Consider the following 23,088-nt stretch of genomic DNA (forward strand, 5'->3'; position numbering starts at 1 on the left):
CACGTGAGCCTCTGCAGTTTCAGCCCGGATCCCTGGGCCAGCTTAGTGCCCACTTAGTATACCACTTAGTGCCACAGTGTCATAGCTAATGTTCCTGCAGCAAGAATGGTTCTGTTTTGCAGATGTCACCTTTAGTGCCCAGATAAAGCCCCTGAGGCCTCTCCATCAACACATTTGGGTTTTGATGTGCTGCCTTCATGGTTTCGCTAGGAGGTAGTTATGCGGCCAGTGACCACTGGGGGGATTTTGGCATTACCTGGTATGGAGCTCTGCTCTGTGGGAGGAAAGAGAACCCTTGACGGCTGGAGGAACCAAAAGATGGGGCCAGAAGGAAGCTTCATTGAGCACCTAGTGGATATCAAGTGCTTAATGTTTCACATTTATGTATTCATTTGATTTCTACAATTCTGTAAAGCAAGGTTTACATGTTCCATTGTGCGGAAGAACTTGAGGCACAGAGGGGTTGAGCAATGTGTCCAAGGTTGTCCAGCCAGCTGAAGGGTGTAAGATGTCACTAGAGTCCAGGGAGCCTGCCTCAACTGGCTTCCCAAGGAGAAGGGAAGGGAAGAGGCCAAAGAGAGAGAGAGTGCTGTCTACACAGCTTGGAGTAGAGCGGGGTCTCTCCCACTAAGTTCTCTCCCAAAACTTAGTGCACCTTTATATCATGTCCTTCACCAGGCTGCTATCTTTCCTGCCTCTGAGTATTTGTCATGGAATTCTGCCATGTGACACAACTTCCCCTCACAGAATTAAGGTAGAAAAGGTTTTTTTACTTATCCTATTCCAGTCTCTGTACTAGAATACGGAAATAAACAACAAAGGGCACATCCCTGTCCTCAATCAGTGCTTCTTAAGCCACCAACTTTCCATCCATGCTTCTGGGTCTTTCCCTGGAAAGTCTTCCCCAGATGCTACTGCTCATGTGGCTTCTTCCCTCTCCCACTTCCTATGACCCTGGGAGTTGGATCCTTGTGGTATGGCAGCCAATGAGGTGTGGCTGAAGGGCTTTTGAGTTGTGCTCACAAAAGGAAGTGTGGCATAGAGATGAAACATGTGGGCTATGGAGATGAACAGCCTGGGTTCAAATCCAGGCTCCGCATATGCTAGCACGTTGTGCTTCAGTTTCCCCACCTGTAAGATAAAGATGTAGCAATGCCTCCCTCTCATGACTGTTGGAAATAGAAAGTTTATTGACATCTATCAACTGCTTATAATGGTGTCTAACATGCAGTGAACACAAGACATGTCTCAACAGTGTATTCCCTAGGCAGGACTGGGTGCAGAAGACGGAAGCCTTGAAGGGTTTGTCCATACCTCCATGACGGTTAATGAATATCTTTAGACCACTGACTACTTTGGTCTCAGTCAAGTGCCACTTTCTTAGAAGAGATAACAGGGAGGGATCTTTCAGTTGCAGTTTTCTTTAATCAAGAAGGATGAATGTGGATACATTGCAGCCTTGGGCTTAAATCCAGCTTTGCCACTGAGCAATCAACTTTGTCACCATCAGGGGTCAGCTGTCCCTTCATGTACACAATAGAGACATTCCCAGACATATTCTTGACCACAAAGACCTTGTTCTTGCTGTTGTCATACAGCACATATTTTACTTACTTGTTTTGCTTACTGCCTGGTTTCCTCTGCTAAAATGTAAGCCCCATGTAGGCAGGACCTATCATCTGTTTTGTTCACTGCTGCATTCCCAATGCCTGGCATAGGAGGTGTTTAATAAGTCTGCGTTGAAGCAGTGGATGCATGTGCTCCGATAGCCCTGCATGCAGCATGGTCAGTGGTCGAGTGGACCTCACGGTGCCATCCTGGCTGGGCCTTATCCTGGCCTCACCCTACTCCTTCTTATCTATGCCCAATTGACAGATGACTTCCCCGTCACTACTTTGTCCAAATCCACATCTGCCCACAGGCCTACAGCTACTCTCCACTGTCTGTAAGACCACGCTCACACCCACTCCGTGGGGACCCAAAGCCTCCAGCCTTTTATCTCTGAACACCTCTCTAGCACTACCTTCCACCATGACCCTACCTGAAGTTTCCATGGCTGCAAAGCTGGTTTTCTGTCATTTTATTGGGACATACCTTTTCCTCTCTTTACCCATTGCTTTTGCCCATCGCATCTCTCCCCTGCCCTCTCCCAGACTATCTTACCCTTTTCTCTTTATTTAAAGCTTACCTGGTCTTCAGGATCTGAGCCTCACCTCCTTGGAGTAGGGTCAGGGGTTTCCACCACTGTAGCACTTTCTGGGATGGCTCCTTCCTAGACATGCACCACCTATATCCTACCCCCCGGGCGTCTGGGCACGGAGTTCATTGTAGTGATGGGTATTGTCATCCAAGTGGTACACACATGCAGCTGGGCATCTCTTTCTGCTTCCCCACTACTTTCAAATGAATGCCTCTTGGAGGGGCACACATGGGAGAGTAGGCCTTTTGATCTCTAATGGAGGCTCCATCGCAATTGAATATGGCCCCCAATTCACCCCGCTGACCCTGCCCTATGTCCATCATCCCTCCCGGCCATGTTTGCCTTCCTGCTTTCTTTGGTCTTCGTGTTGCCCTGGGCTTTGACACACTGTTCTTGCTGCTTGAACTTGACCTCCCTCCAGGTTGACCCATGATTACGCCGGCCCATCTGCATACCAGCTTTTCTACATGGGCTGTAATTTGGAGCCCTGACACAGGTCCAACCTCCTCTTGAGGGGATCTAGCCCCTGATGTCTGGGCAATGACATTTTAGGACAACCTCTCTTGTCTGTACAGCCCATGTCGGCCACTGTGAAGGGAAAGACTGGCTTACTCCTGCTGATGCCCTCTGTGTTTTTCACTATGACCCTTACCCAAAGGACGCTCAGGAAATATCTACAATGGTGGCAGCAGCCGTGGACATCTCCTGGGAGGCTGTAACACGATGGTCGTTCTCATTTTCAACTTTCTAAGCACAACTAACACCAGATTTGGGACAATTGTGAGTGAGTGGCTAGAAGCTGGCCCTCCCTTGTAAGGATTGCTCCTTAGTGTTCACAGAACCCAAGGTCAACTTTATTAGAATCTTGGCACACTGATTAACTGAACCACATAGCAGCCCCGGGATGCAGGCTGGTTCTGGCCTATCTGTTTGGTCCAGGACGAGATAAGATAACTCCTGGCCTCCCAGCACGGTTACCCTGCAACTGGGTTGACAACTTTTCCCAGGAAGAGTAAGCTCTGGGTGGTCACCTCCCAAAGGAGCAAGAGGAAAGGCCTGTTGAAGTGGGCATGTGGGTCCGACGTGGTGTTCAGAGATGGGGGCTGGGAGAGGAGGCCTGAAGCAGCCCCGGCCTCGGTCCCCTTCTCACTCATGTCCACCATCGCCTTGTGTGACACCTAGAGGACAAGAGGGGATGAAGACAGCATCAGTTCAGGGGCCTTCAAGGGGAAGACACTGTATTCCTGCCATGAAGAATAGAAGGGACCTAAGGAAGGGGAGATAGAGAAGGAAAAGCCCATGAAGAAATGCCTTAAAGACTGTGGTATTAAATAGTCTGCATAGGACAAAGAACAGGGAACTTGACTTTTAAATGTCCCACATGCCAAAGGAGAAATCTCCTCCCTACCCCCACATGCCCACACACATCCATATTCACCACTTTACCTTGGAGATTGTTTTGTTGAGCTGCCCAGTGACTCCTGAGAAGTCAGCTTCTAAGTTTAGTATGTTGGTGAGGCCAATTTGGGGAAGTATGTCTTCCAGGTTATATGTTCCAGAAATGGAAAACCTTGGCAAGTGCAAATCCAACAGACTGGAGAGAGAAACAGACAGAGAAATGGTGCTCTCCTGTTCATATGTGCCACTCTTGCTCTGTCTGTTGGCAGCCTGAGCCATGGGAGAGAGGCATTTCCCAGCGTGAGAGGCAACCAGTCTTCCCATGGCACTGTTCACTATGGCAGACCATGCCACTACCCATACCCACAGCTTCCTTCTCTTTGGACCTCCTGGAATATCTTGTGGCTGGATCTGAGAGGACTCCAGGCACAGCTACATGTCTTTGTCATCTTCATCACATTTATAGAGGGCTTTCTAGATGTCAGATAGTTGCTATGTTTTTTCAAGGCTGAACTGATGGAATCCACATCATGACCACATAAGGTAAATACTGTCAACATCTTCCCACTTCCATATCTGATGCATCAGCAAGTTCTGTTGGCTCAGTTTCTGAACTAGGTCCTAAATCCACCTCCTGGCATCCCCTAATACAAGCAGCCATTGTCTCTCACCCATCTCGACTTCAGGCTCCTTTTGTGTTAAATGGCATGGTGATGCCCCCTCCTTGGGGCTGTTGTGAGGATCTGATGGGAGATCATGTGTGTTGGGCATAGGGCACAAATGAACTCCTGCTCCTGCGTTTGGGGTATCTTTACCATCTGATTGCCACATTTCCCTGGGTTAAGTTCAGAAATTTCTTTGGATCCACAGCAAATCTGCCCTTCCTCTGTGGTGTTATTCTTCTTTTTAATTATGGTTTGACAGCTACGCAGGCACCAGAAAGCATGACTAGTTCATAATCAACTTGAACACTTCTGCCTCAGAACATCGAATTCAGGTTAGAGAATCGTGGCTGGTTTGACTCCTGGGCAATATGAGGCTCTGGATGCCTAGTTGAAGTAGGAGGACATCTAGGGCTATTTGACAAGTTTCCCATAGGCAGCACTTGGGTGGGAAGCAAGCCCCGTGCCAGTGGGCTGGGGGGTGGAGTAGAGTCTAGTGGGGCAGGGGTCTGACAGAGAGCCCAAAACACAGTGGGTGTTCAACAACTGTGAATGAATACATACACGAATGGTGTGCCAGGAGGTGCAGTTCCCCTTGGCAAGCTAACCTGCCTCACATCTGAATGGAATGAAACATGGCAGAGTCTGAAGTTCTTATATCTAAAAGTCCATAAAAATGAATACTAAGATATCGTAACTCTCTGGCACAAGGAATATCTGAGATTTAGAGGAGTAACTTGGGTCAGTTTTGCTTTTAGAATGTCAAAGTGGGAAGAAGTCAAACCAAACCCTCCCTGAGGGAAAATCTACTGGTCTAGAAGAGTCTATGGCACTCCCTTCTGTGATGGGGGCAAGAAGAAGGCTCACCACAAAGGAGCCAGGGACTATGGGGCTGAAATTAGCAACTGACTAGAGCCGTGGAGCTTCATGGACAACAGGAATAATCCCTTGAATCCTGGCCTCTCTCCTTGGCCTGTGACTCTTATTTGGTGCTTTAATCTCTGCCCAAACACAAAATGCCTTCTCTATCCCTGGTACCTCAGTGTGAATGGGGTGCTGAGAGAAGCCACCTTTGGATATGTGGGGTGGCTGGTGCCTCCCAGGTTGTGGTGGATTCAAGATGACCATCAAAAGGTGGCATCTATGCACCCTCCCCTTGAATCTGGGTGGGCTCTTCACCACCCAGCCATTGGCTCTCTACCCACCCATGGGCTCTGCCACCAATACAATGTGGCAGAAGTGCCACTGTGCTGATTTCTGGGCCTAGGGCTTACCAGAGTGGTAGCTTTCATTTCCTGCCTTTGAAATACTCTGTCTTGGAGACCCTAGCTGCCGTATACCAGTATTAACTATGCTGAGCTACTGAACCTGAGCTAGCCTCATGGAGATACTACATGCAGAGAGAGATGCCTCCCAGCCTTAGTCTCTTCCAGCCAGCCCAGCACAGGCACCAGACACATAAGTGAGGAGAATTCAGTGGCTTCAGCTCCAGCTACCATCTACCCCAACACATGAAAACTGCCCAGCTGAGCCTAGTTAACCCATAGAACCAAGAAAGTGATTGTCTTAAGTCATTAAGTTTTGGGGTGGCTTGTTATGCAGCAAGCGGTAAGTAGAACTCAGTACCAGATTTCATCTCAGAGTACCTACCCCATCAAAGAAGATGCACCCCCAAGAAGGTATTAGCTGGTGAAGGGGGTCTAGGGAAACTAGAAAAAGCTGGAGTTGCTGTGATAAAACTACAAACCAAAAGGCAAGTGAGATGGGAAATAGTTTAGAGATCACATAAAACAGGAACCTTAATGTTTACAATGTTCTTAATATTTAATTTTTTAAGCATGTTTTAATTAAAATAGAAGCACCCTTTAACAATATAATGATAATTTTTTTTATTAGAGATAGGATCTAGTTTTGTTGCCCAGACTGGAGTGCAGTGGCACAATCATAGCTCACTGTAACCTCAAATTCCTGGGCTCGGGTGATCCTCTTTCCTCATCCTCCCGGGTAGTTGGGACTATAGGCATGCACCAACATGCCCAGCTATATATGTTTTTTTTTTCATTTTGCATAGAGGCAGGGTCTTGCTATGTTGCCCAAGCTAGTCTCAAACTCCTGGCCTCAAGTGATCGTCTCACCTTGGCCTCCCAAAGCACTGGGATTGTAGGTCTGAGCTGCTGCACCCAGCCATGATTATTTTTCACTGTCTTTGATCTGATTTTTTCGCTGTACTTAACCACCTTCTGTTAGTGAATTGTTATGGGAGGGTGTGGTGGGGAGAGAGGAAAGCAAGAGGAAAGGAGATGGGGACCAGACAGACACCAGGAAAGTATAACGACAGTCAATGCCTGGTGAGCACTTCTTATGCTCCACGTACCAGTGTAAGTTCTACATTCTCTATGGGTAGAAACTCAATGAATCTACTGAGCAACCCAATGAGGCCCGTATCATGTTCTTAGTTTTACAGTAGAGGCCCAAAAAAGGTGAGAAAATTGCCAAGATCACACAGTTAGTAAAGGACAAGATGGTGAGCCTAATTGAGATGGATGTTGGGCTTTTGCAGCTGGAGTTGATCAAGACCTGCTGGGGTTCTTGAGCAAGGTCAGCCAGCATCTTTCTGCTGTGACACTTACCTGGGCAGGAGCAATTGGCCCCATTTTCTCAGGGTCTCTGGCTGCAGAGCGGCCTCCACCTGCTTCATTTTCCCTGGGTCGGGGAGGACCAGCAGCGCCAGGGCATTTCCTCTGTATTCTATCTGGAGGACGGTGCAAGCCAACTCCTGGTCATAGAGGAATCTGTGCATTTCCTTTTGGTGCATCATGGAGACCTGGAGAGAGGTCCTCTCATCCACAAAGAAACTTTCCTGCTTCTGGGTCTGGTAGCGACTGAAAGGGTGCTTCCACTTGGCTTAGGACACAAAACCCATAAGGCCATGAGAACCCTTTTCAAGAGAGCAACTCTGGGTAGACGCACACAAAACCACACTTCCTCTTGGCTATGCAAGTATATGGCAAAAAAGTGGAATGGATACAGAGCCAGGAGACCAGAATTTAGGCCTGGCACAGTCTCTAGGACAAGTCACCAGTGTTTGAGCACTAACAACCTATGATTTTGTTCCATTTCAGAGGAACTTAGCTTCTAAGAAGCCAAAAGGTATTTTTCCATCTACTAAGCACCTTCCATGTGTTAGACATTATCTCTTTAAATTGTCATAAAAATTAATAAGAAATAAGTATTATTATTCCCATATCAGGGATGATCAAACTGAGTCTTTGTGAATTTATTTAAACATACTAATTTGTAGAGCTGGGATGACTGACTGAGCAGCTCAGATTGCTTGCAAACACTGAATTAATCCTTCTCAACCAAACTGCCTCTAGACAACAACCTTCTACAGAGACACTCGAGAGCGCCTTCCTTCACTCACCCACCCCAACTCCCTAAATCTTCAAACTGAAAAAGGAAAAAAGAATTCAATTAATAAAATGTCATGCATTGGCAAAAGCCCATTAAGATGTAGTTAGAAATGCAGAATTTTGGGGTCATGGTTACATTCACACGTATAGTATCTTCTCTCTTACTTCTTATAAATCTGTCCCCACAAACACCTCTTGCAAGCACTGGTCTTGATAACAGGAGAACTGGGTCATCCTGTCCTACATACCCCACCCAATCAATGACCAAGTATTGCTGATTCTACCTCCAAAACCACAACTTTATTCAAGGCCACCGTGCTACTTACTTTGGACCACTTTGAAAACCTCCCAACTTGTCTCTCCCTTCTCGCCCTTTCTCCCTTCCAAACCACCTTCCAAATTGTAGCCAGTTTGATCTTCCTAAAACATATGTAATCCTATCACTTCACATTTAAAACTCTTTGGCGATTCTAAGGTTCCCTGAATAAAGCTGGGAGCTCTCAACGTGGCCCTGTTTCCCTCTACATTGCAGCTCTTGGCTTCTTCCTATTATTCTGCTATTGTGTTTGATGTTCTATCCCAACTAAATATGTTTCAGTTCTTTCAAAATGCAATGGTATCTCTTTTCCCTAGACCTTTAGATTTTCAACCTGAACGCTCTTTGCCCCACCTCTCCCAAGCTTCTTCATCTGAGTGGATACTACTCACTCTCATGTCTTAGCTTGGGTGGCTGTTTTACCAGGAAGCTTCTCAAGTCTGGATGAGTGTCTCTTTTGGGAACTCTGTGGCACCCAATGCCTACGCAAGGACAACATCACCATCCCACTGAGTTATTTTGCATCTGTACTTATTTCCAACCCATATGGACTGTGGCTACGCAAGGGTGGGAAAGCTCTATCTTATTCATAGATTTCCCCAAGTGGTTAGCAAAGAACCTATTAGCTGGCTCTCCGCTGTAAGAGCATTTACTTGCAGAGGCGGTGGCAATAATTCTGTCTGAGCAAGCCTCACCTTTGAAGAAGATGTAATTGGTAAGGACCATGAACGTGTCCTGGCTGAACTCCGGGAGGCAGTCCACGACTTGCCCATATGTTTGTCTTCTCACATAGTCATTAATCTGCCTCCCAGTTGTAACAGAATCTGTGAAGTTGGCAGAAAAAGCAAAAGCTCCATAAAGCTCCTTGATGCTGTCCAAATAGTGCTGCCGAGGCTTTAGTCGCTTGTCTAGGAACAGGGAGTTTCCCACTTTTAGTTCGAGTTTGGGGCTGGGCAGGGCAAGGGTGTGGAGGAGGCTCCGGAAGCCCTGGTGGATGTTGGCTTCAGGGGTTTCTGTGAGGTTGAATCCCAGGCCCTCCAGGATCAGAGCTGAGGTGTCAGCTTGGGCCCCAAGAGAGAGCAGGGCCAGGGTGGTGGAGATGCTCACTGGTGAGAAGAAGATGTTTCCGGGGGCATCTGCTGCCAGCTCTTTATACAAACGCAATGCAAAATTGGTAATGGTGGGTGTGATTCTGTGGTAGATGGGGGCTGGCTCTGAGAGCTGATGCCTGGGGGGTTGAGGCCCCTGCAGACTTTTATCTCCATGGGCAAGAAGGGGCTGACAGTGGACAGAGGCCAGGATCCCTGTTCCCAGTAGCCAAAGCCAAGCTGGACCCATTCTCTGAAAACAAGAGAGTGAACATGTCACTTTTCTCCATAAATAATGTCATGATTCTCTATTGCTCATACCACAAATCCCACCTTCACAATGTGCCCCACAGGGCTGCCATGAGGGGCACTGAAGAAGACAAGGCTGTGGACGATTAGGTTCCTGGACACTTTCCTCCAAGGCTTCAGTGAAGGTAGCAACTCTTTATCTGCTTTACATATAGTAGGTTTCTAATATTTTGTTGAATAAAAGTCTCTGGACTATAAAACAGTAGCAATAACAACAACAACAATGGCAACTCTGGCCAGGCATGTTGGCTCACACCTATAATCGCAGCAGTTTGGGAGGCTGAGGTGGGAGGATCGCTTGAGCCCAGGAGTTTGAGGCCAGGCTGGGCAACATAGGGAGACCCCCCTCTACAAAATGTTTTTAAAAATTAGCTGGGTGTGGTGGCATGTGCGTATAGTCCCAGTTACTCTGGAAGCTGAGGTGGGAGAATCGCTTGGGCCTGGGGGTCGAGGCTGCAGTGAGCTGTGATTGCACCACTGCACTCCAGCCTGGACAATGGAGTGAGAACCTGTTTTAAAAACAACCACCACCACCACCACAACAAAACAGCTTCCATAGTCTAGCCTCCCTCCCTCTTTTCTTTCATTCTTTCCTTCCTTCCTTCCTTCCTTCTTTCCTTCCTTCCCTTTTCTTTCTTCTTTCCAGTCATTCTTCCAATCATTCATTACCTTTCAAGTATCTGCTTTGTCCAAGAGGTGCACTAGGTCCTCAGTATTTAGTGGGGGAAAGAAGTAAACAAAATTTCAGATTTCCTAGAGTTATGGGTTTAATTGATACTAGCTTAGGTGACACTCAATAGCTACATCTGTGATGACAAATTGAGAAGAACATGCTTGGAGCAAATGTCCTGGCCATGCTGCCAGTGATGTTAGGCCTCCCTCACATCCAGCATGGCTATTGACTATGATCCTGCCCATTGGAAATGAAAGGATGATGTACAAAGCCTCGGTCAGGCCCCAAGAGAAAGAAGAGTGCCCTCCCCCTTTCCAGTCGTTCATCAGCTGGAGTGGCAATGTGAGGATCGGCCGTCTGGACGTGTGGATGAGGACAGCCCAGGAGTGGGTAGCAAAGTAGCAGGACTGATGGAGCCTAGCGGAGTGATGAGAGAGAGCAACTCTGTCTCCATGTCTCCGTCCAGCCTCTGATATCTGGGATACCCCTTGTCACATGCAGAGGCTGAAAACTCTATATATTTTTTTATTGCTTCAGGGCTGTGGGGATGATGTCTGTTATGGGCTGAATTATATATGCCCAAAATTCATATGCTGAAGTCTAGACACCTAGTATCTCCAGATATGATCTTGTTTGGAAATAGGGTCGTTGGAGATGTAATCGGTTAAGATGAGGTCATTAGAGCAGGCTTCTAATCCAATATGACTGATGTCCTTACAAGAAGGAGAAATTTGGACACAGACAACACACAGGGAGAATGCCATGTGAAGATGAAGGCAGAGATCAGGGTGATGCTTCTACAAGCCAAGGAAAGTGAAAGATGGCCAGCAAACTAGGAGAGAGGCAAAACTAGGAAAGGAGACTGGAGCAGATTCTCCTTCACAGCCTCAGAAGGCACCAACCCTGCAAACCCCTTGATTTTGGACTTCTAACCTCCAGAACTGTGAGTCAAAAATTTCTGTTGTTTAAGCTACCTGGCATGTAGTATTTATTAAGATGGCCCTTGAAAACTAATGTGATATCTCTTGTGCTTTATTTTAAGTTATAAAATGTGCCAGAAGAGCCTTTATTCCGCTTCCAGGGGATCAAAGTGGTACAGGAGCAGGAAGACCCCTTGTTTTAGGGCTGGGAATGCAGCCTGAGCCGGAGGGGAAACTGCAGTGCAAACAGTGTTGTCTCTACTCCCCCTGCCCAATGTTCCATGCTCTCCTTTCCCTTTCAGTCCCATCCCCCCACCCACCCTACACACATCCTCAGGTTCTTGCAGAAGACTCATGACCACATTGCTACTGGGACCCTCCCAAATCTTGATTTTCTCAGTAAGGAGGGCAGCCTTCTCTTCTCCCTTCAAATCCAACTCTTCCACCGTTCCATTCATTGCACAGCAGCTGTGCACTGCTGACCACCTCTATCACTCCTCATTAGTTTGTCCTGATAACATTTGTGTCTTAACTGGCACCTTTAATAATTTTTTGCCTAAACCAATGACTTCTGGATCAATTGCAAATGCTGTGACAGTGCAAGAGAGATTATATTTTTGCAAATGGTTTGTAGCCCCTGGTGCCCTAAGTAGCCTGCCAAACGACAAAGGCCAGGTGTCAGGAGGGACGAATGTGGTCTCATTATCTGCTATGTTGAAATGCGTTTGCTGGTCAAAGTACTGTGGGCACGCCCCCAAGGCTATGTCCTCCCTTTCTCCAGCACAGTGTGAGTTCACTTAATGACAGCCCCAGTGAACTCCCAATGTTGGTTCACTTAATGACAGCTTCCATACTCTTCAGATTTTCTTTTGATCGAAAATTTGGAAGATGCAAATCAATTTAAAAATTGTTCTACCCCTGGGTAAAATAAAATGACTGTGATGAGACTATTTCTGGTTTATTCTTTTTATCCCATTGAACTCAGCACCATTTTCTACTCCACTGCACCCCAAGGACTCCCTGACTTGCAAATGACCTATTTCCCAAAGGGGATTGAATTGTAAATGAGGGGGCCTTGGAATCAAGGCTGTGCAGTAACTCACTGCCTGATACTGTGCAAAAGCAGCTGTCTGAAACTCAGTGTCTCCCTTTGCAAAATGCAAATGATATTGCCCACCTCCTGGGTGTGGGGCCATTTCAGGATTATATGACAGTCAACGTACAAAGCTCCAGGCATGCCAAAAGTACTCAATGGCAGTTTTTTTCCCTTTCTATCAAGCCTGGGGGTAATGATGCCCAATTCATTTCTTAATTCCTCTTCCAGAAAGATCCCAGAGGAAAATTAAGAGCTATATTCATAAAGTATAATATTCTCACTTATTAAGGGTTTATGAAGTGATAGGATATTACATGCATTGTAGCACTGGCTCCTGACAAAGGCAGGGGGAGGGGTGTGTGTAAAGGAGATAGAGGTGACATTTTGGATCAGCTCAATGCCTGGTAGAGGGGTGCTGCTGGAGTTTAGTTGGGGAACAGCCGGGCTCCCGAAAGCTCTTGAAACACCCAGAACAGTCACATTCAATGAAGAGTGGTCCTGCCCAAATACCGGTAGTGCCCTTGTTGAGAAACACTTGCTTTGTCTTATTTAATTTAATCCTTATGAGAACCTCAAAGCACAGGGATTTTTAGCCCTACTGTACACAGGGGACGACAGATGCAGGGTTAGGACAAGCCACCTGGTGAGAGCAGGAGCAAGACTCAGATTCCAGACCAGAGCTTCTAAGCACCCTTTTCACAGGACAGCTTCTAGTAAATTTGCTACAGCATCACTGTCATTGTGCTTTGGGTTGTATTGTTTCATTTTCTTATCTAACTGGCAGGACTATTTCGGGTTCTTCTCTCAAAATTCTTGAGGGCCAAGTTTTTTCCATAAAAGGTGATTGAAAACCTGAAGTCTCTCCTTTAAGACTCAGAAGGAGTACATGGTTGCATTTCTTCTTCAGGGACTTACTTCTCCCATCCTTACCACCAAAGCCAGGAACACACACACACACACACAATCACACACAGACACACACACACACACACAGAGAGAGAGAGAGAGAAAGAGAGAGAAGGGAGTGAGGCATTTGCTGCCCTGCCCTCATTTTGGGCACAGGCAAAGTACTTACAGAGCAAAGGCACTGAGCAGGGGCCCGGGTCTTCAGCACTGCATCACCTCTACCCACAGGAAAATGGTGTTTGAGGATCGCAGCAGCCTGGTCAATATTTGTCAGGTCAATTCTGGGAACTGGTATGAAGACAATGCACAGCAAACAGGAAGGGCTCTTTTTTTCCAAAGTATCTGCCCTGACTGCCTATCCCACAAACAAATGGTGGATTGTGACTTAAGCCCAGCTCTGTTTGAGAATATTCTGATGCCGGCAGCAGGTTGTGGTGTGGTTGCAGCTGATGCCTGTGTCTGTGGTTGTATGATCCAGGCTGTATTCTTTTTTTCTAACTTTTTTATTTCCATAGGTTTTGGGGGAACAAGTGGTATTTGGTTACATGAGTAAGTTCCTTAGTGGTAATTTGTAAGATTTTGATGCACTCATCACCCAAGCAGTATACACTGAAACCAATATGTAGTCTTTTATCCCTTACCCCCCTCCCACCCTTTCTCTCGAGTCCCCGAAGTCCATTGTATCATTCTTATGTCTTCCCATCCTCATAGCTTAGCTCCACTTATGAGTGAGAACATACAATGTTTGGTTTTCCATTCCTGAGTTACTTCACTTAGAATAATAGTCTCAAGTTCCACCAGGCTGCTGTGAATGCAATTAATTTGTTCCTTTTTATGGCTGAGTAGTATTCCATCATATATATATATACACCCCAGTTTTTTTATCCACCCATTTATTGATGGGTATTTGGGTTGGTTCCACAATCTTGCAATTGCAAATTGTGCTGCTGTAAACATGTGTGTGCAAGTATCTTTTTCATACAATGACTTCTTTTCCTCTGGGTAGATACCCAGTACTGGGATTGCTGGATGAAATGGTAGTTCTACTTTTAGTTCTTTAAGGAATTTGCACACTGTTTTCCATAGGGGTTGTACTAGTTTACATTCCCACCAGCAGTGCAGAAATGTTCTCTTTTCACCACATCCACGCCAACGTCTATTATTTTTTGATTATGGCCATTCTTGCAGGAGTAAGGTGATATCACACTGTGGTTTTGATTTGCATTTCCCTGATCTTTAGTAATGTTGAGCATTTTTTCTCACATTTGTTGGCCATTTGTATATCTTCTTTTGAGAACTGTCTATTCATATCTTTAGCCCACTTTTTGATGGGATTGTTTGTTTTTTCTTGTTAATTTTTTGGACTATCTCTGGATATTAGTCCTTTGTCAGATGTATAGATTGTGAAGATTTTCTCCCACTATGTGGGTTGTCTGATTACTCTGCTGACTGTTCCTTTTGCTGTGCAAAAGCCCTAAAGAGCTTAATTAAGTCCCACCTGTTTACCTTTGTTTTTATTCCATTTCCTTTTGAGTTCTTGGTCATGAAATCCTTGCCTAAGCCAATGTCTAGAAGGATTTTTCCAATGTTATCTTCTAGAATTTTTAGTTTCAGGTCTTAGATTTAAGTCCTTGATCCATCTTGAGTTGGTTTTTGTATAAGGTGAGAGATGAGAATCCAGTTTCATTCTCCTACATGTGGCTTCCCAATTATCTCAGCACCATTTGTTGAATGGGGTGTCTTTTCCCCACTTTGTGTTTTTGTTTACTTTGTCTACGATCACTTGGCTGTAAGTATTTGGGTTTATTTCTGGGTTCTCTATTCTGTTCCATTGGTCTATGTGCCTATTTTTATACCAGTACCATGTGGTTTTGGTGACTATGGCCTTATAGTATAGTTTGAAGTTAGGTAATGTGATGCCTCATTTTAGTCTGGCTTTGGCTATGCAGGCTCCTTTTTGGTTCCGTATGAATTATTTTTTTTCCAGTTCTGTGAAGAATGATGGTGAGATTTTGATGGGAATTTGCTCTGAATTTGTAGATTGCTTTTTGTGGTATGGTCATTTTCACAATATTGATTCTACCCATCTATGAGCATGGGATGTGTTTCTATTTATTTGTGTTATCTATGAGTTTTTCAGCAGTGTTTTGTAGTTTTCTTTGTAGAGATCTTTAACCTCCTTGGTTAGGTATATTCCTAAATATTTTATTTTTTTGCAGCTATTGTAAAAGAGGTTGATTTCTTGATTTGATCCCCAGCTTGGTCACTGTTGGTGTATAGCAGACTTATTGATTTGTGTACATTAATTTTGTATCCTGAAACTTTGCTGAATTAATTTATCAGTTCCAGGAGATTTTTGGAGGAGTCTTTAGGGTTTTCTAGGTATACGATCATATCATCAACAAACAGTGACAGTTTGACTTCCTCTTTACTGATTTGGATGCCCTTTATTTCTTTCTCTTGTCTGATTGCTCCCGCGAGGACTTCCAGTACTATGTTGAATAGAAGTGGTGAGAGTGGGCATTCTTGTCTTGTTGCAGTTCTCAGAGGGAATGCTTTCAACTTTTACCCATTCGGTATTATGTTAGCTGTGGGTTTGTCATAGATGGTTTTTATTGCATTAAGGTGTGTCCCTTATATGCCGATTTTGCTGAGGGTTTTAATCATAAAGCGATACTGGATTTTGTCAAATGCTTTTTCTGCATCTGTTGAGATGATCATGTGATTTTTGTTTTTAACTCTGTTTATGTGGTGTATTACATTTATTGACAACCATCCCTGCATGCCTGGTATGAAACCCACTTGATCATTGGATTATCTTTTTAATATGTTGTTGGATTCAGCTAGCCAGCATTTTGTTAAGGATTTTTTGCATCTATGTTCACCAGGGAAATTGGTCTGTAGTTTTTTTTGTTGTTGTTGTTATGTCCTTTCCTAGTTTTGGTATTAGGGTGATACTGGCTTAATAGAATGATTTAGTGAGGATTCCCTCTTTCTCTATCTTGTTGAATAGTATCAATAGGATTGGTACCAATTTTTCTTTAAATGGCTGGTAGAATTCAGCTGTGAATCCATCTGGTCCTGGACTTTTTTTTTGTTGGTAATTTTTTAAATTACCATTTCAATCTCACTGCTTGTTATTGGTCTGTTCAGGGTATCTAATCCTTCCTGATTTAAACTAGGAGGATTGGATCTTTCCAGGAAATTATCCATCTCCTGTAGCTTTTCTAGTTTATGCACATAAAGGTGTTAATAGTAGCCTTGAATGATCTTTTGTATTTCTGTGGTGTCAGTTTTAAAATCTTTCATTTCATTTCTAATTGAGCTTATTTGGATTTTCTCTCTTCTTGGTTAATCTTGCTAATGGTCTATTTTTTTTTTTATTTTTTCCAAGGACCAGCTTTTCGTTTCATTTATCTTTTGTTATTTTGTTGTTGTTGTTTCAATTTCATTCAGTTCTGCTCTGATCTTGGTTATTTCCTTTTTTTTCTACTGGGTTTTGGTTTGGTTTGTTCTTGTTTCCCTAGTTCCTTGAAGTGTGACCTTAGATTATTTGTGCTCTTTCAGGGTTTTTGATGTAGGTATTTAGGGCTATGAACTTTCCTCTTAGCACTGCCTTTGCTGTATCCCAGAGGTTTTGATAAGTTGTGTTACTATTATAGTTCAGTTCAAAGAATGTTTAAATTTCCATCTTGATTTCATTGTTGACCCAGTGATCCTTCAGGAGCAGGTCATTTTGTTTTCATGTATTTGCATGATTTGGAAGGTTCCTTTTAGAGTTGATTTCCAGTTTGATTCCACTGTGGTTTGAGAAAGTAATTGATATAATTTCAGTTTTCTTAAATTCATTGAGACTTGTTTTGTGGCCTATCATATGGTTTATCTTGGAGAACATTCCATGTGCTGATGCATAGAATGTATATTCTGTGGTTATTGGGTAGAATATTCTGTAAACATCTGTTAAGTCCATTTGTTCCAGGATATATTTTAAATTCATTGTTTCTTTGTTGACTTTCTGTCTTGTTGACCTGTGTAGTGCTGTCAGTGGAATATTGAAGTCCCTCACTATTATTGTGTTGCTGTCTACCTCATTTCTTAGATCTAGTAGTAATTGTTTTATAAATTTGGGAGCTCCAGTGTTGGGTGCAAATATATTTAAGACTGTAATATTTTTATGTTGGACAAGGCCTTTTATCATTATATAATGTCCCTCTTTATCTTTTTTAACTGCTGTTGCTTTAAAGTTTGTTTTGTCTGATACAAGTATAGCTACTTCTGTTTGCTTTTAGTGTCTATTTGCATAGAATGTCTATTTCCACCCCTTTACCTTACATTTATGTGAGTCCTTGTGTTCTAGGTGAGTCTTTTGAAGACAGCAGATACTTGGTTGGTGAATTCTTATCCATTCTGCCATTCCGCATCTTTTAAGCAGAGCATTTAGGCCATTTCCATTCAAAATTAATATTGAGATGTGAGGTAGTATTCCATTCATTGTGCTATTTGTTGCCTGTATACCTTGCTTTTTTAATTGTATTTTTGTTTTATAGGTCCTGTAGGATTTATGCTTTAAAGAGGTTCTGTTTTTATGTGTTTCCAGGATTTGTTTCAAGATTTAGAGCTCCTTTTAGCAGTTCTTGTAGTGCTGGCTTGGTAGTGGTGAATTCTCTCAACATTTGTTTGTCTGAAAAAGACTGTGTCTTTCCTTCATGTAAGAAGCTTAGTTTCACTGGATACAAAATTCTTAGCTGATAATTGTTTTGTTTAAGGAGGTTGAAGACAGAGCCCCAATCCCTTCTAGTCTGTAGGGTATCTGATGAGAAATCTTCTGTTAATCTGATAGGTTTTCCTGTATATGTTACCTGATGATTTTGCCTCATAGCTCTTAAGATTCTTTCCTTCATCTTGGCTTTAGATAACCTGATGACAGTGTGCCTAGATGATTATCTTTTTGTGATGAATTTCCCATGTGTTCTTTGAGCGTCTTGTATTTGGATGTCTAGATCTCTAGCAAGACCAAGGAACTTTTCCACAATTATTCCCCCAAATGTGTTTTCCAAACTTTCAGATTTCTCTTCTTCTTCAGGAATGCCAATTATTCTTACGTTTTGTCACTTAACATAATCTCAAACTTCTTGGAGCCTTTGTTCTTTTTTTCTTATTCTTTTTTCTTTGTCTTTGTTTGATTGGGTTCCTTTGAAAACTTTGTCTTTGAGCTCTGAAGTTCTTTCTTCTGCTTCTTTGATTCTGTTCCTGAAACTTTGTAGAACATTTTGCATTTCTCTCAGTGCTCTCCTTTATTTCCTAAAGGGTTGATTGTTTTTTATTTATGCTATTCCTTCACTAAAGATTTCTCCCCTCATTACTTATGTATTTTTTTTTATTTCCTTAAATTGGACTTCACCTTTCTCTGGTGGCTTCTTTATTAGCTTAATAACTGACCTTCTGAATTCTTTTTCAGGTAAATCAGGGATTTCTTTTTTGTTTGGTGGTGAGCTAGTGTGATTTTTTGAGGGTGTTAAAGAATCTTGTTTTGTCATGTTACCAGCATTGTTTTTCTGGTTCCTTCTCATTTGGATAGCCTATGTCAGAAGGAAGATCTAGGGCTCAAGGCTGCTGTTCAGATTCTTTTGTCCCATGGGGTGCTCCCTTGATGTAGTACTCTCACCCCTTTCCTAGGGTTGTGGCTTCCTGAGAGCCAAGCTGTGGCGATTGTTATCTGGATCTAGTCACCCAGCAGGTCTACCAGGCTCTGGGCTGGTACTGGGGATTGTCTGCAAAGAGTCCTGTGGTGTGAACCATCTGCGGGTCTCTCAGCCATGGATACCAGCACTGGTGGAGATGGCAGGGGGTTGAAATGGATTCTGTGAAGATCCTTAGTTTTTGTTGTCTAATGCACTATTTTTGTGCTGGTTGGCCTCCTGCCAGAAGGTGACACAGCATCAGCTGTGGTAGTATAGGGAGAACCAGGCTGTGGGTAGGGCCTTAGAACTCCCAAGAGTATATGCCCTTTGTCTTCAGCTACCAGAATGGGTAGGGAAGGACCATCGGGGGAGCGGGGCAGGGCTATGTATGTCTAAGCTCAGACTCTCTTTGGGCAGGGCTTGCTGTGGCTGCTGTGGGGAATGGAGGTGTGGTTCCCAGGTCAATGGAGCTGTTCCCAGGAGATTTATGGCTGCCTCTGCTGTGTCATGCCAGTTGTCAGGGAAGTGGGGGAAAGCTGGCAGTTACAGGCCTCACCCAGCTCCCATACAACCCAAAAGACCAGTCTCACTCCCACCTTGTCCCCACAAACAGCACCAAGTTTGTTTATAGGCAGTGGGCAGGAAGGGCTGAGAACTTGCCCCAGGCTACCAGCCTCCCACTTGTGAGAACAAGTAGGGCTTTCACGCCTATCTGCCTGTGGAGTCTGCACACCAGATTCAGGCCCTCCCTTGAGTTCTGGCCGGGAGACTTCCTGTTCAGTTGGAATTGTTACAAAGTTCAGCTGGGGGTTTCCTTCTCCCTGTGGTCTTTTCCCAGTATTTCTGGCAGCCCTCCCCAAGAACACCCATGAGACAAGTCTGAAATAGCTTTCCAAGGGTGGAAAACCCACAGGGCTTTTCCTGCTGCTTCCTCTACCCCTATATTTTGCTTGGCTCTCTAAATTGACTCAGCTCCAGATAAGGTCAGATCCTTCTCCCATGATCTAGACCTTCAGGTGCCCCAGTGAGGGTGTGTGTTCAGTGACGGACAATCCCCCTTTCCCACTTTCACATCTTGGGCACTCACAATATTTGGACCGTCTCTTGGGTTCTGCAGGAGCAACCTGCTTCCTTCAGAGGGTCTGTAGTTTGTCTTGGCTTTCCTGGTTTATTCCTGCATTCGTTCTGAAGCAAATGTTCAAGATGTGAGTCTTGAACCTTTGAAATTTTTTTCAAAGGTCCACACAGTGCTCTGTCCAAGTGGGAGCTGCAATCTAGTCTTGCCTTCTGTCTGCCACTTTTCACCCTCTTTTTTTTTTCTTTTAGGCTATGTTCTTTATTGGTCACCCTCACTGCAAGAATGTGAGAGAGGCACAGTCATCCCTACTTTGTAGATGGGAAACTGAGGCTCTGTGAGGTTAAGTCACTTGCTCATTAAGTGGACGGATGGGGCCACACTCAGAACTTGGATCCTATCCCCCAGTCCAAGCCTTCACCACAACACCTAACCATTCCAGTATTTTGTTGATGCTTCAAATAAAATATAATCTGTGTATGAATAAAATGATTGGAAGGGGCCAGGTGCGGTGGCTCATGCCTGTAATCCCAGCACTTTGGGAGGCCAAGGCAGGTGGATCACTTGAGTCCAGGAGTTCGAGACCAGCCTGGACAACATGTTGAAACTCCATCTCTACTAAAACTACAAAAATTAGCCTGACAGGATGGCGAGTGCCTGTAATTTCAGCTACTTGGGATGCTGAGGCTGGATAATCCCTTGAACCTGGGAAGCAAAAGAGGTTGCAGTGAGCTGAGATTGTGCCACTGCACTCCAGCATAGGTGATGAAAAAAAATTGGAAGGAAATTTCACAAACAGAGAAAGATCTTTCTTCTTACTACTTTGAGAAACTTGTGAAGTGGAATCATTGGCTCATGATCACCCATGTCTCCCAAGTAAGTAGAACAAGCTTAGAATTAAATGAGTATTTATTTATGAGAGAATCTCTTTATGACAAAACTGAGATGACTTTTAAGTTCTTCTTTGTAGATTTTTGTATTCTCCAAATTTCTTACAAAGAGCATGCATCTTATTCATAATTAAAAACAATAAAACATTGTTGTTGAAAAGTACAATTATTTAATGGTACAAGTGAAACTCATCCTAAAATAAAAGGTCATTGAGGTTGGCACAGTGGTTCCAATCAAGGCACTTGTAAAACATAAAGTTTCCCAGTAGGTCGAACCTGATACTCTAAATGGGGTGGAGGTGTAGGTGCCCATGCATCTGCATTTGCCACTCCTGCCTTGAGTGAAACTTTCATACGATGCTGTAATACTCATGCTTGATATTCTGTGACTGATGATTTTGCATCTTGAAATGATGGCCCAGACTAACAGCCACAGTTGATTATGTTCATGCCCTCTCTGTGTTTTCATGGGCATGCAAGAATCATTTTACAAATCCTCCAATCACAAGCCTCAACCTCTATACTTCACTTCCTGCCCAATAGGGACGTCCCACCTAACCACTCCCCACACTGCAGTACTAAAGTCTCTGGCCACGTGTTCCTCTCACTCCTGTGCCTCTGGACCAGCCCCGGTGCTTCCCCATGTGGCCCTGTGTGGTGGGGCAGGCCCCTTCCTCTTGGGTGCTCAAAGTAATAAACTCTTCTTTCAAAGGCAGGTGACTCTGTCTGTCACCTTACCATACCCAGTGGAAATGATTTCAAAACAAAATGTGAGGTACATTTAAAAACAAATGCAAAGGATTGGCATTTCAAAAAACAGAGCTGGGACCTCAGCAAGTTGATAGAAAATGTCCCATGGCTGTTTTTGTATCTGCTTGCCAATGCAAGTCTGAGTGGACACCAGGATGCCACCTAAGCTTGCTTTCACTGTAAAGTACCACCAGAAGCAAGGCTGTCGGAGGGATGCTGATAGCCGTCACCCACTGCTGACTACTTGGGGCTCCTTATAGTTTCTAGAAAGAGCTAGTTGTGAACAACAAGTGTCATTAGTCACTTCTTCACACCTACTATCTCCTTTGTGCTACTATAGGACATCTACTCTGCAGGAGGCTGGAGCCATGTCTGAGCAGGTATGCTCCTTCCTGGAAAGGATGCCTGGCTTCTCCACTATGGCCTTTATAATGGAGAGCCTGAGAGAAGAGCACTGTGTATAAAACAAAGCTTGCTCCAGGCAGCGTTGCGGGAGCCCTTCATAACTGGCCATTGGTCCTTGTTCTAAGTCAGCATAGGAAGGCCCTGTGGCCTAGGTTAGTTGTTTTTACTCTTTGAGTGTCAGCTCTTCTGTTTTTGTTTTTTGTTTGTTTGTTTGTTTTTGTTGTTTTGAGACAGGGCCTTGCTCTGTTGCCTAGGCTGGAGTGCAGTGGCAGCTTGTTCTGTTTGTGAAATAAAGTGGGAGCGTGAGGACAGGGGGTTAGGTTCCCCTGGGACTTCTGCCAGCTCTCCAGCATAACTCCTTTCTGTTTTGTTTATTTCCTTATAAAATAGCATGAGAAAGCCTACAAGAGGCCCCTGGCACATCTGAGGTGGGTGGGGCACCGGGGCCCCCAGAAGAGGAGCCTTTGGATCTGACGGGAGCAAGGACTCTACTGAGGCTGCCAGAGATGCCCTCGGTAATGAGGGTGACACAGAGGTGCCAGCACAGCCTGTCAGGCAACGAGGGAAGGAGGGACGGTGTGTCTGACTCAAAGGACACGAGCTGCCTTTGCTGTGGTGCCACCATGGCCCATTGCTCGTTGTGCTGCTCTCAGGACTCAGAGTATGGGAGCAGGACCATTGCCGTTACAAACCCGCAGGGAAGGGGCTGAGCACCCGGAGGGCTGTGTGTGCACACACGACGTCGTCGGAGTCAGGAAGGCAGCCAGCCGCGAGGAGATGGAAAACTGGTCCACGGCACCCGGAGAGACCTTCACAGCCCATGCATTAGCCCTCCTCAGCCGGTGTCCTGGCGCTCCCCACAAACCCAGACTCTCTCCTTGGCTAACAACGGCCTCCACCAGCCGACCTCCTTGAGCCTCTGTGTTCTCATTTCTACCATCTGCCACACATGATGCCACAAGGTCCCTGCTCTGTCCCTCCAACATGCCACTCATTCCTGACTCACAGCCTTCATGCTCACACCCCTCCCTTGTCCTCTTCTCACTCTCAGTCATCCTGTTCAGTGCCTTCATGGCACTTACCATAAGCTCTTATGACCATGTTTATAGGGTTGGTTTCATTGTTGCTGTAGGGGGGTCTGTCTCCCCCATTTAGGCCTAACAGGTCAGGAATCTTGTCTGTCTGATTTAGTCCTAGCATATGTTAAGTGTTCAATAAGTTTTTGCTGAATAAATGAAGGAAAAAATCATGCAGCCTCTGAGATGTCATGGGATGACAGCCCAGCCACCACGAGTTTGCTAGTAAA

At 44.7% G+C, this 23,088-nt stretch overlaps 1 protein-coding gene and 1 long non-coding RNA gene across 3 annotated transcripts; one reads left to right on the forward strand and one right to left on the reverse strand.

Moving 5' to 3' along the window:
* Positions 1-205: 205 nt before the first annotated feature.
* On the reverse strand, positions 206-10,600 carry SERPINA11 (serpin family A member 11). Its single transcript, XM_009249450.3, has 4 exons — positions 8,685-10,600; positions 6,891-7,164; positions 3,647-3,794; positions 206-3,378 (listed from the first exon to the last, which is right to left on the reverse strand). The coding sequence occupies exons 1-4, from the start codon at positions 9,325-9,327 to the stop codon at positions 3,175-3,177; spliced, it is 1,269 nt and encodes a 422-aa protein (XP_009247725.1). The 5' UTR covers positions 9,328-10,600; the 3' UTR covers positions 206-3,174.
* An 8,912-nt stretch (positions 10,601-19,512) lies between these two features.
* On the forward strand, positions 19,513-23,031 carry LOC129049828 (uncharacterized). Of its 2 annotated transcripts, XR_008513198.2 has the most exons (3): positions 19,513-20,613; positions 21,718-21,934; positions 22,173-23,031. It is a non-coding gene; the product is annotated as an uncharacterized LOC129049828 (long non-coding RNA). The 2 variants fall into 2 exon arrangements; XR_008513197.2 differs by having other exon boundaries at positions 21,718-23,031.
* Positions 23,032-23,088: the final 57 nt, after the last annotated feature.

The sequence above is a fragment of the Pongo abelii genome, chromosome 15 (assembly GCF_028885655.2).
Source record: "Pongo abelii isolate AG06213 chromosome 15, NHGRI_mPonAbe1-v2.0_pri, whole genome shotgun sequence".
In the NCBI taxonomy this organism is placed as follows: domain Eukaryota; kingdom Metazoa; phylum Chordata; class Mammalia; order Primates; family Hominidae; genus Pongo; species Pongo abelii.

Excerpts from the sequence above, each read along its gene's own strand:
- SERPINA11 (XM_009249450.3), bottom strand. The coding sequence starts at position 9,327 with ATGGGTCCAGCTTGGCTTTGGCTACTGGGAACAGGGATCCTGGCCTCT. Across the intron at positions 7,165-8,684 it reads CAATTACATCTTCTTCAAAG|CCAAGTGGAAGCACCCTTTC; the intron begins GTGAGGCTTGCT and ends TTGTGTCCTAAG. Across the intron at positions 3,379-3,646 it reads TCAACAAAACAATCTCCAAG|GTGTCACACAAGGCGATGGT; the intron begins GTAAAGTGGTGA and ends CTTGTCCTCTAG.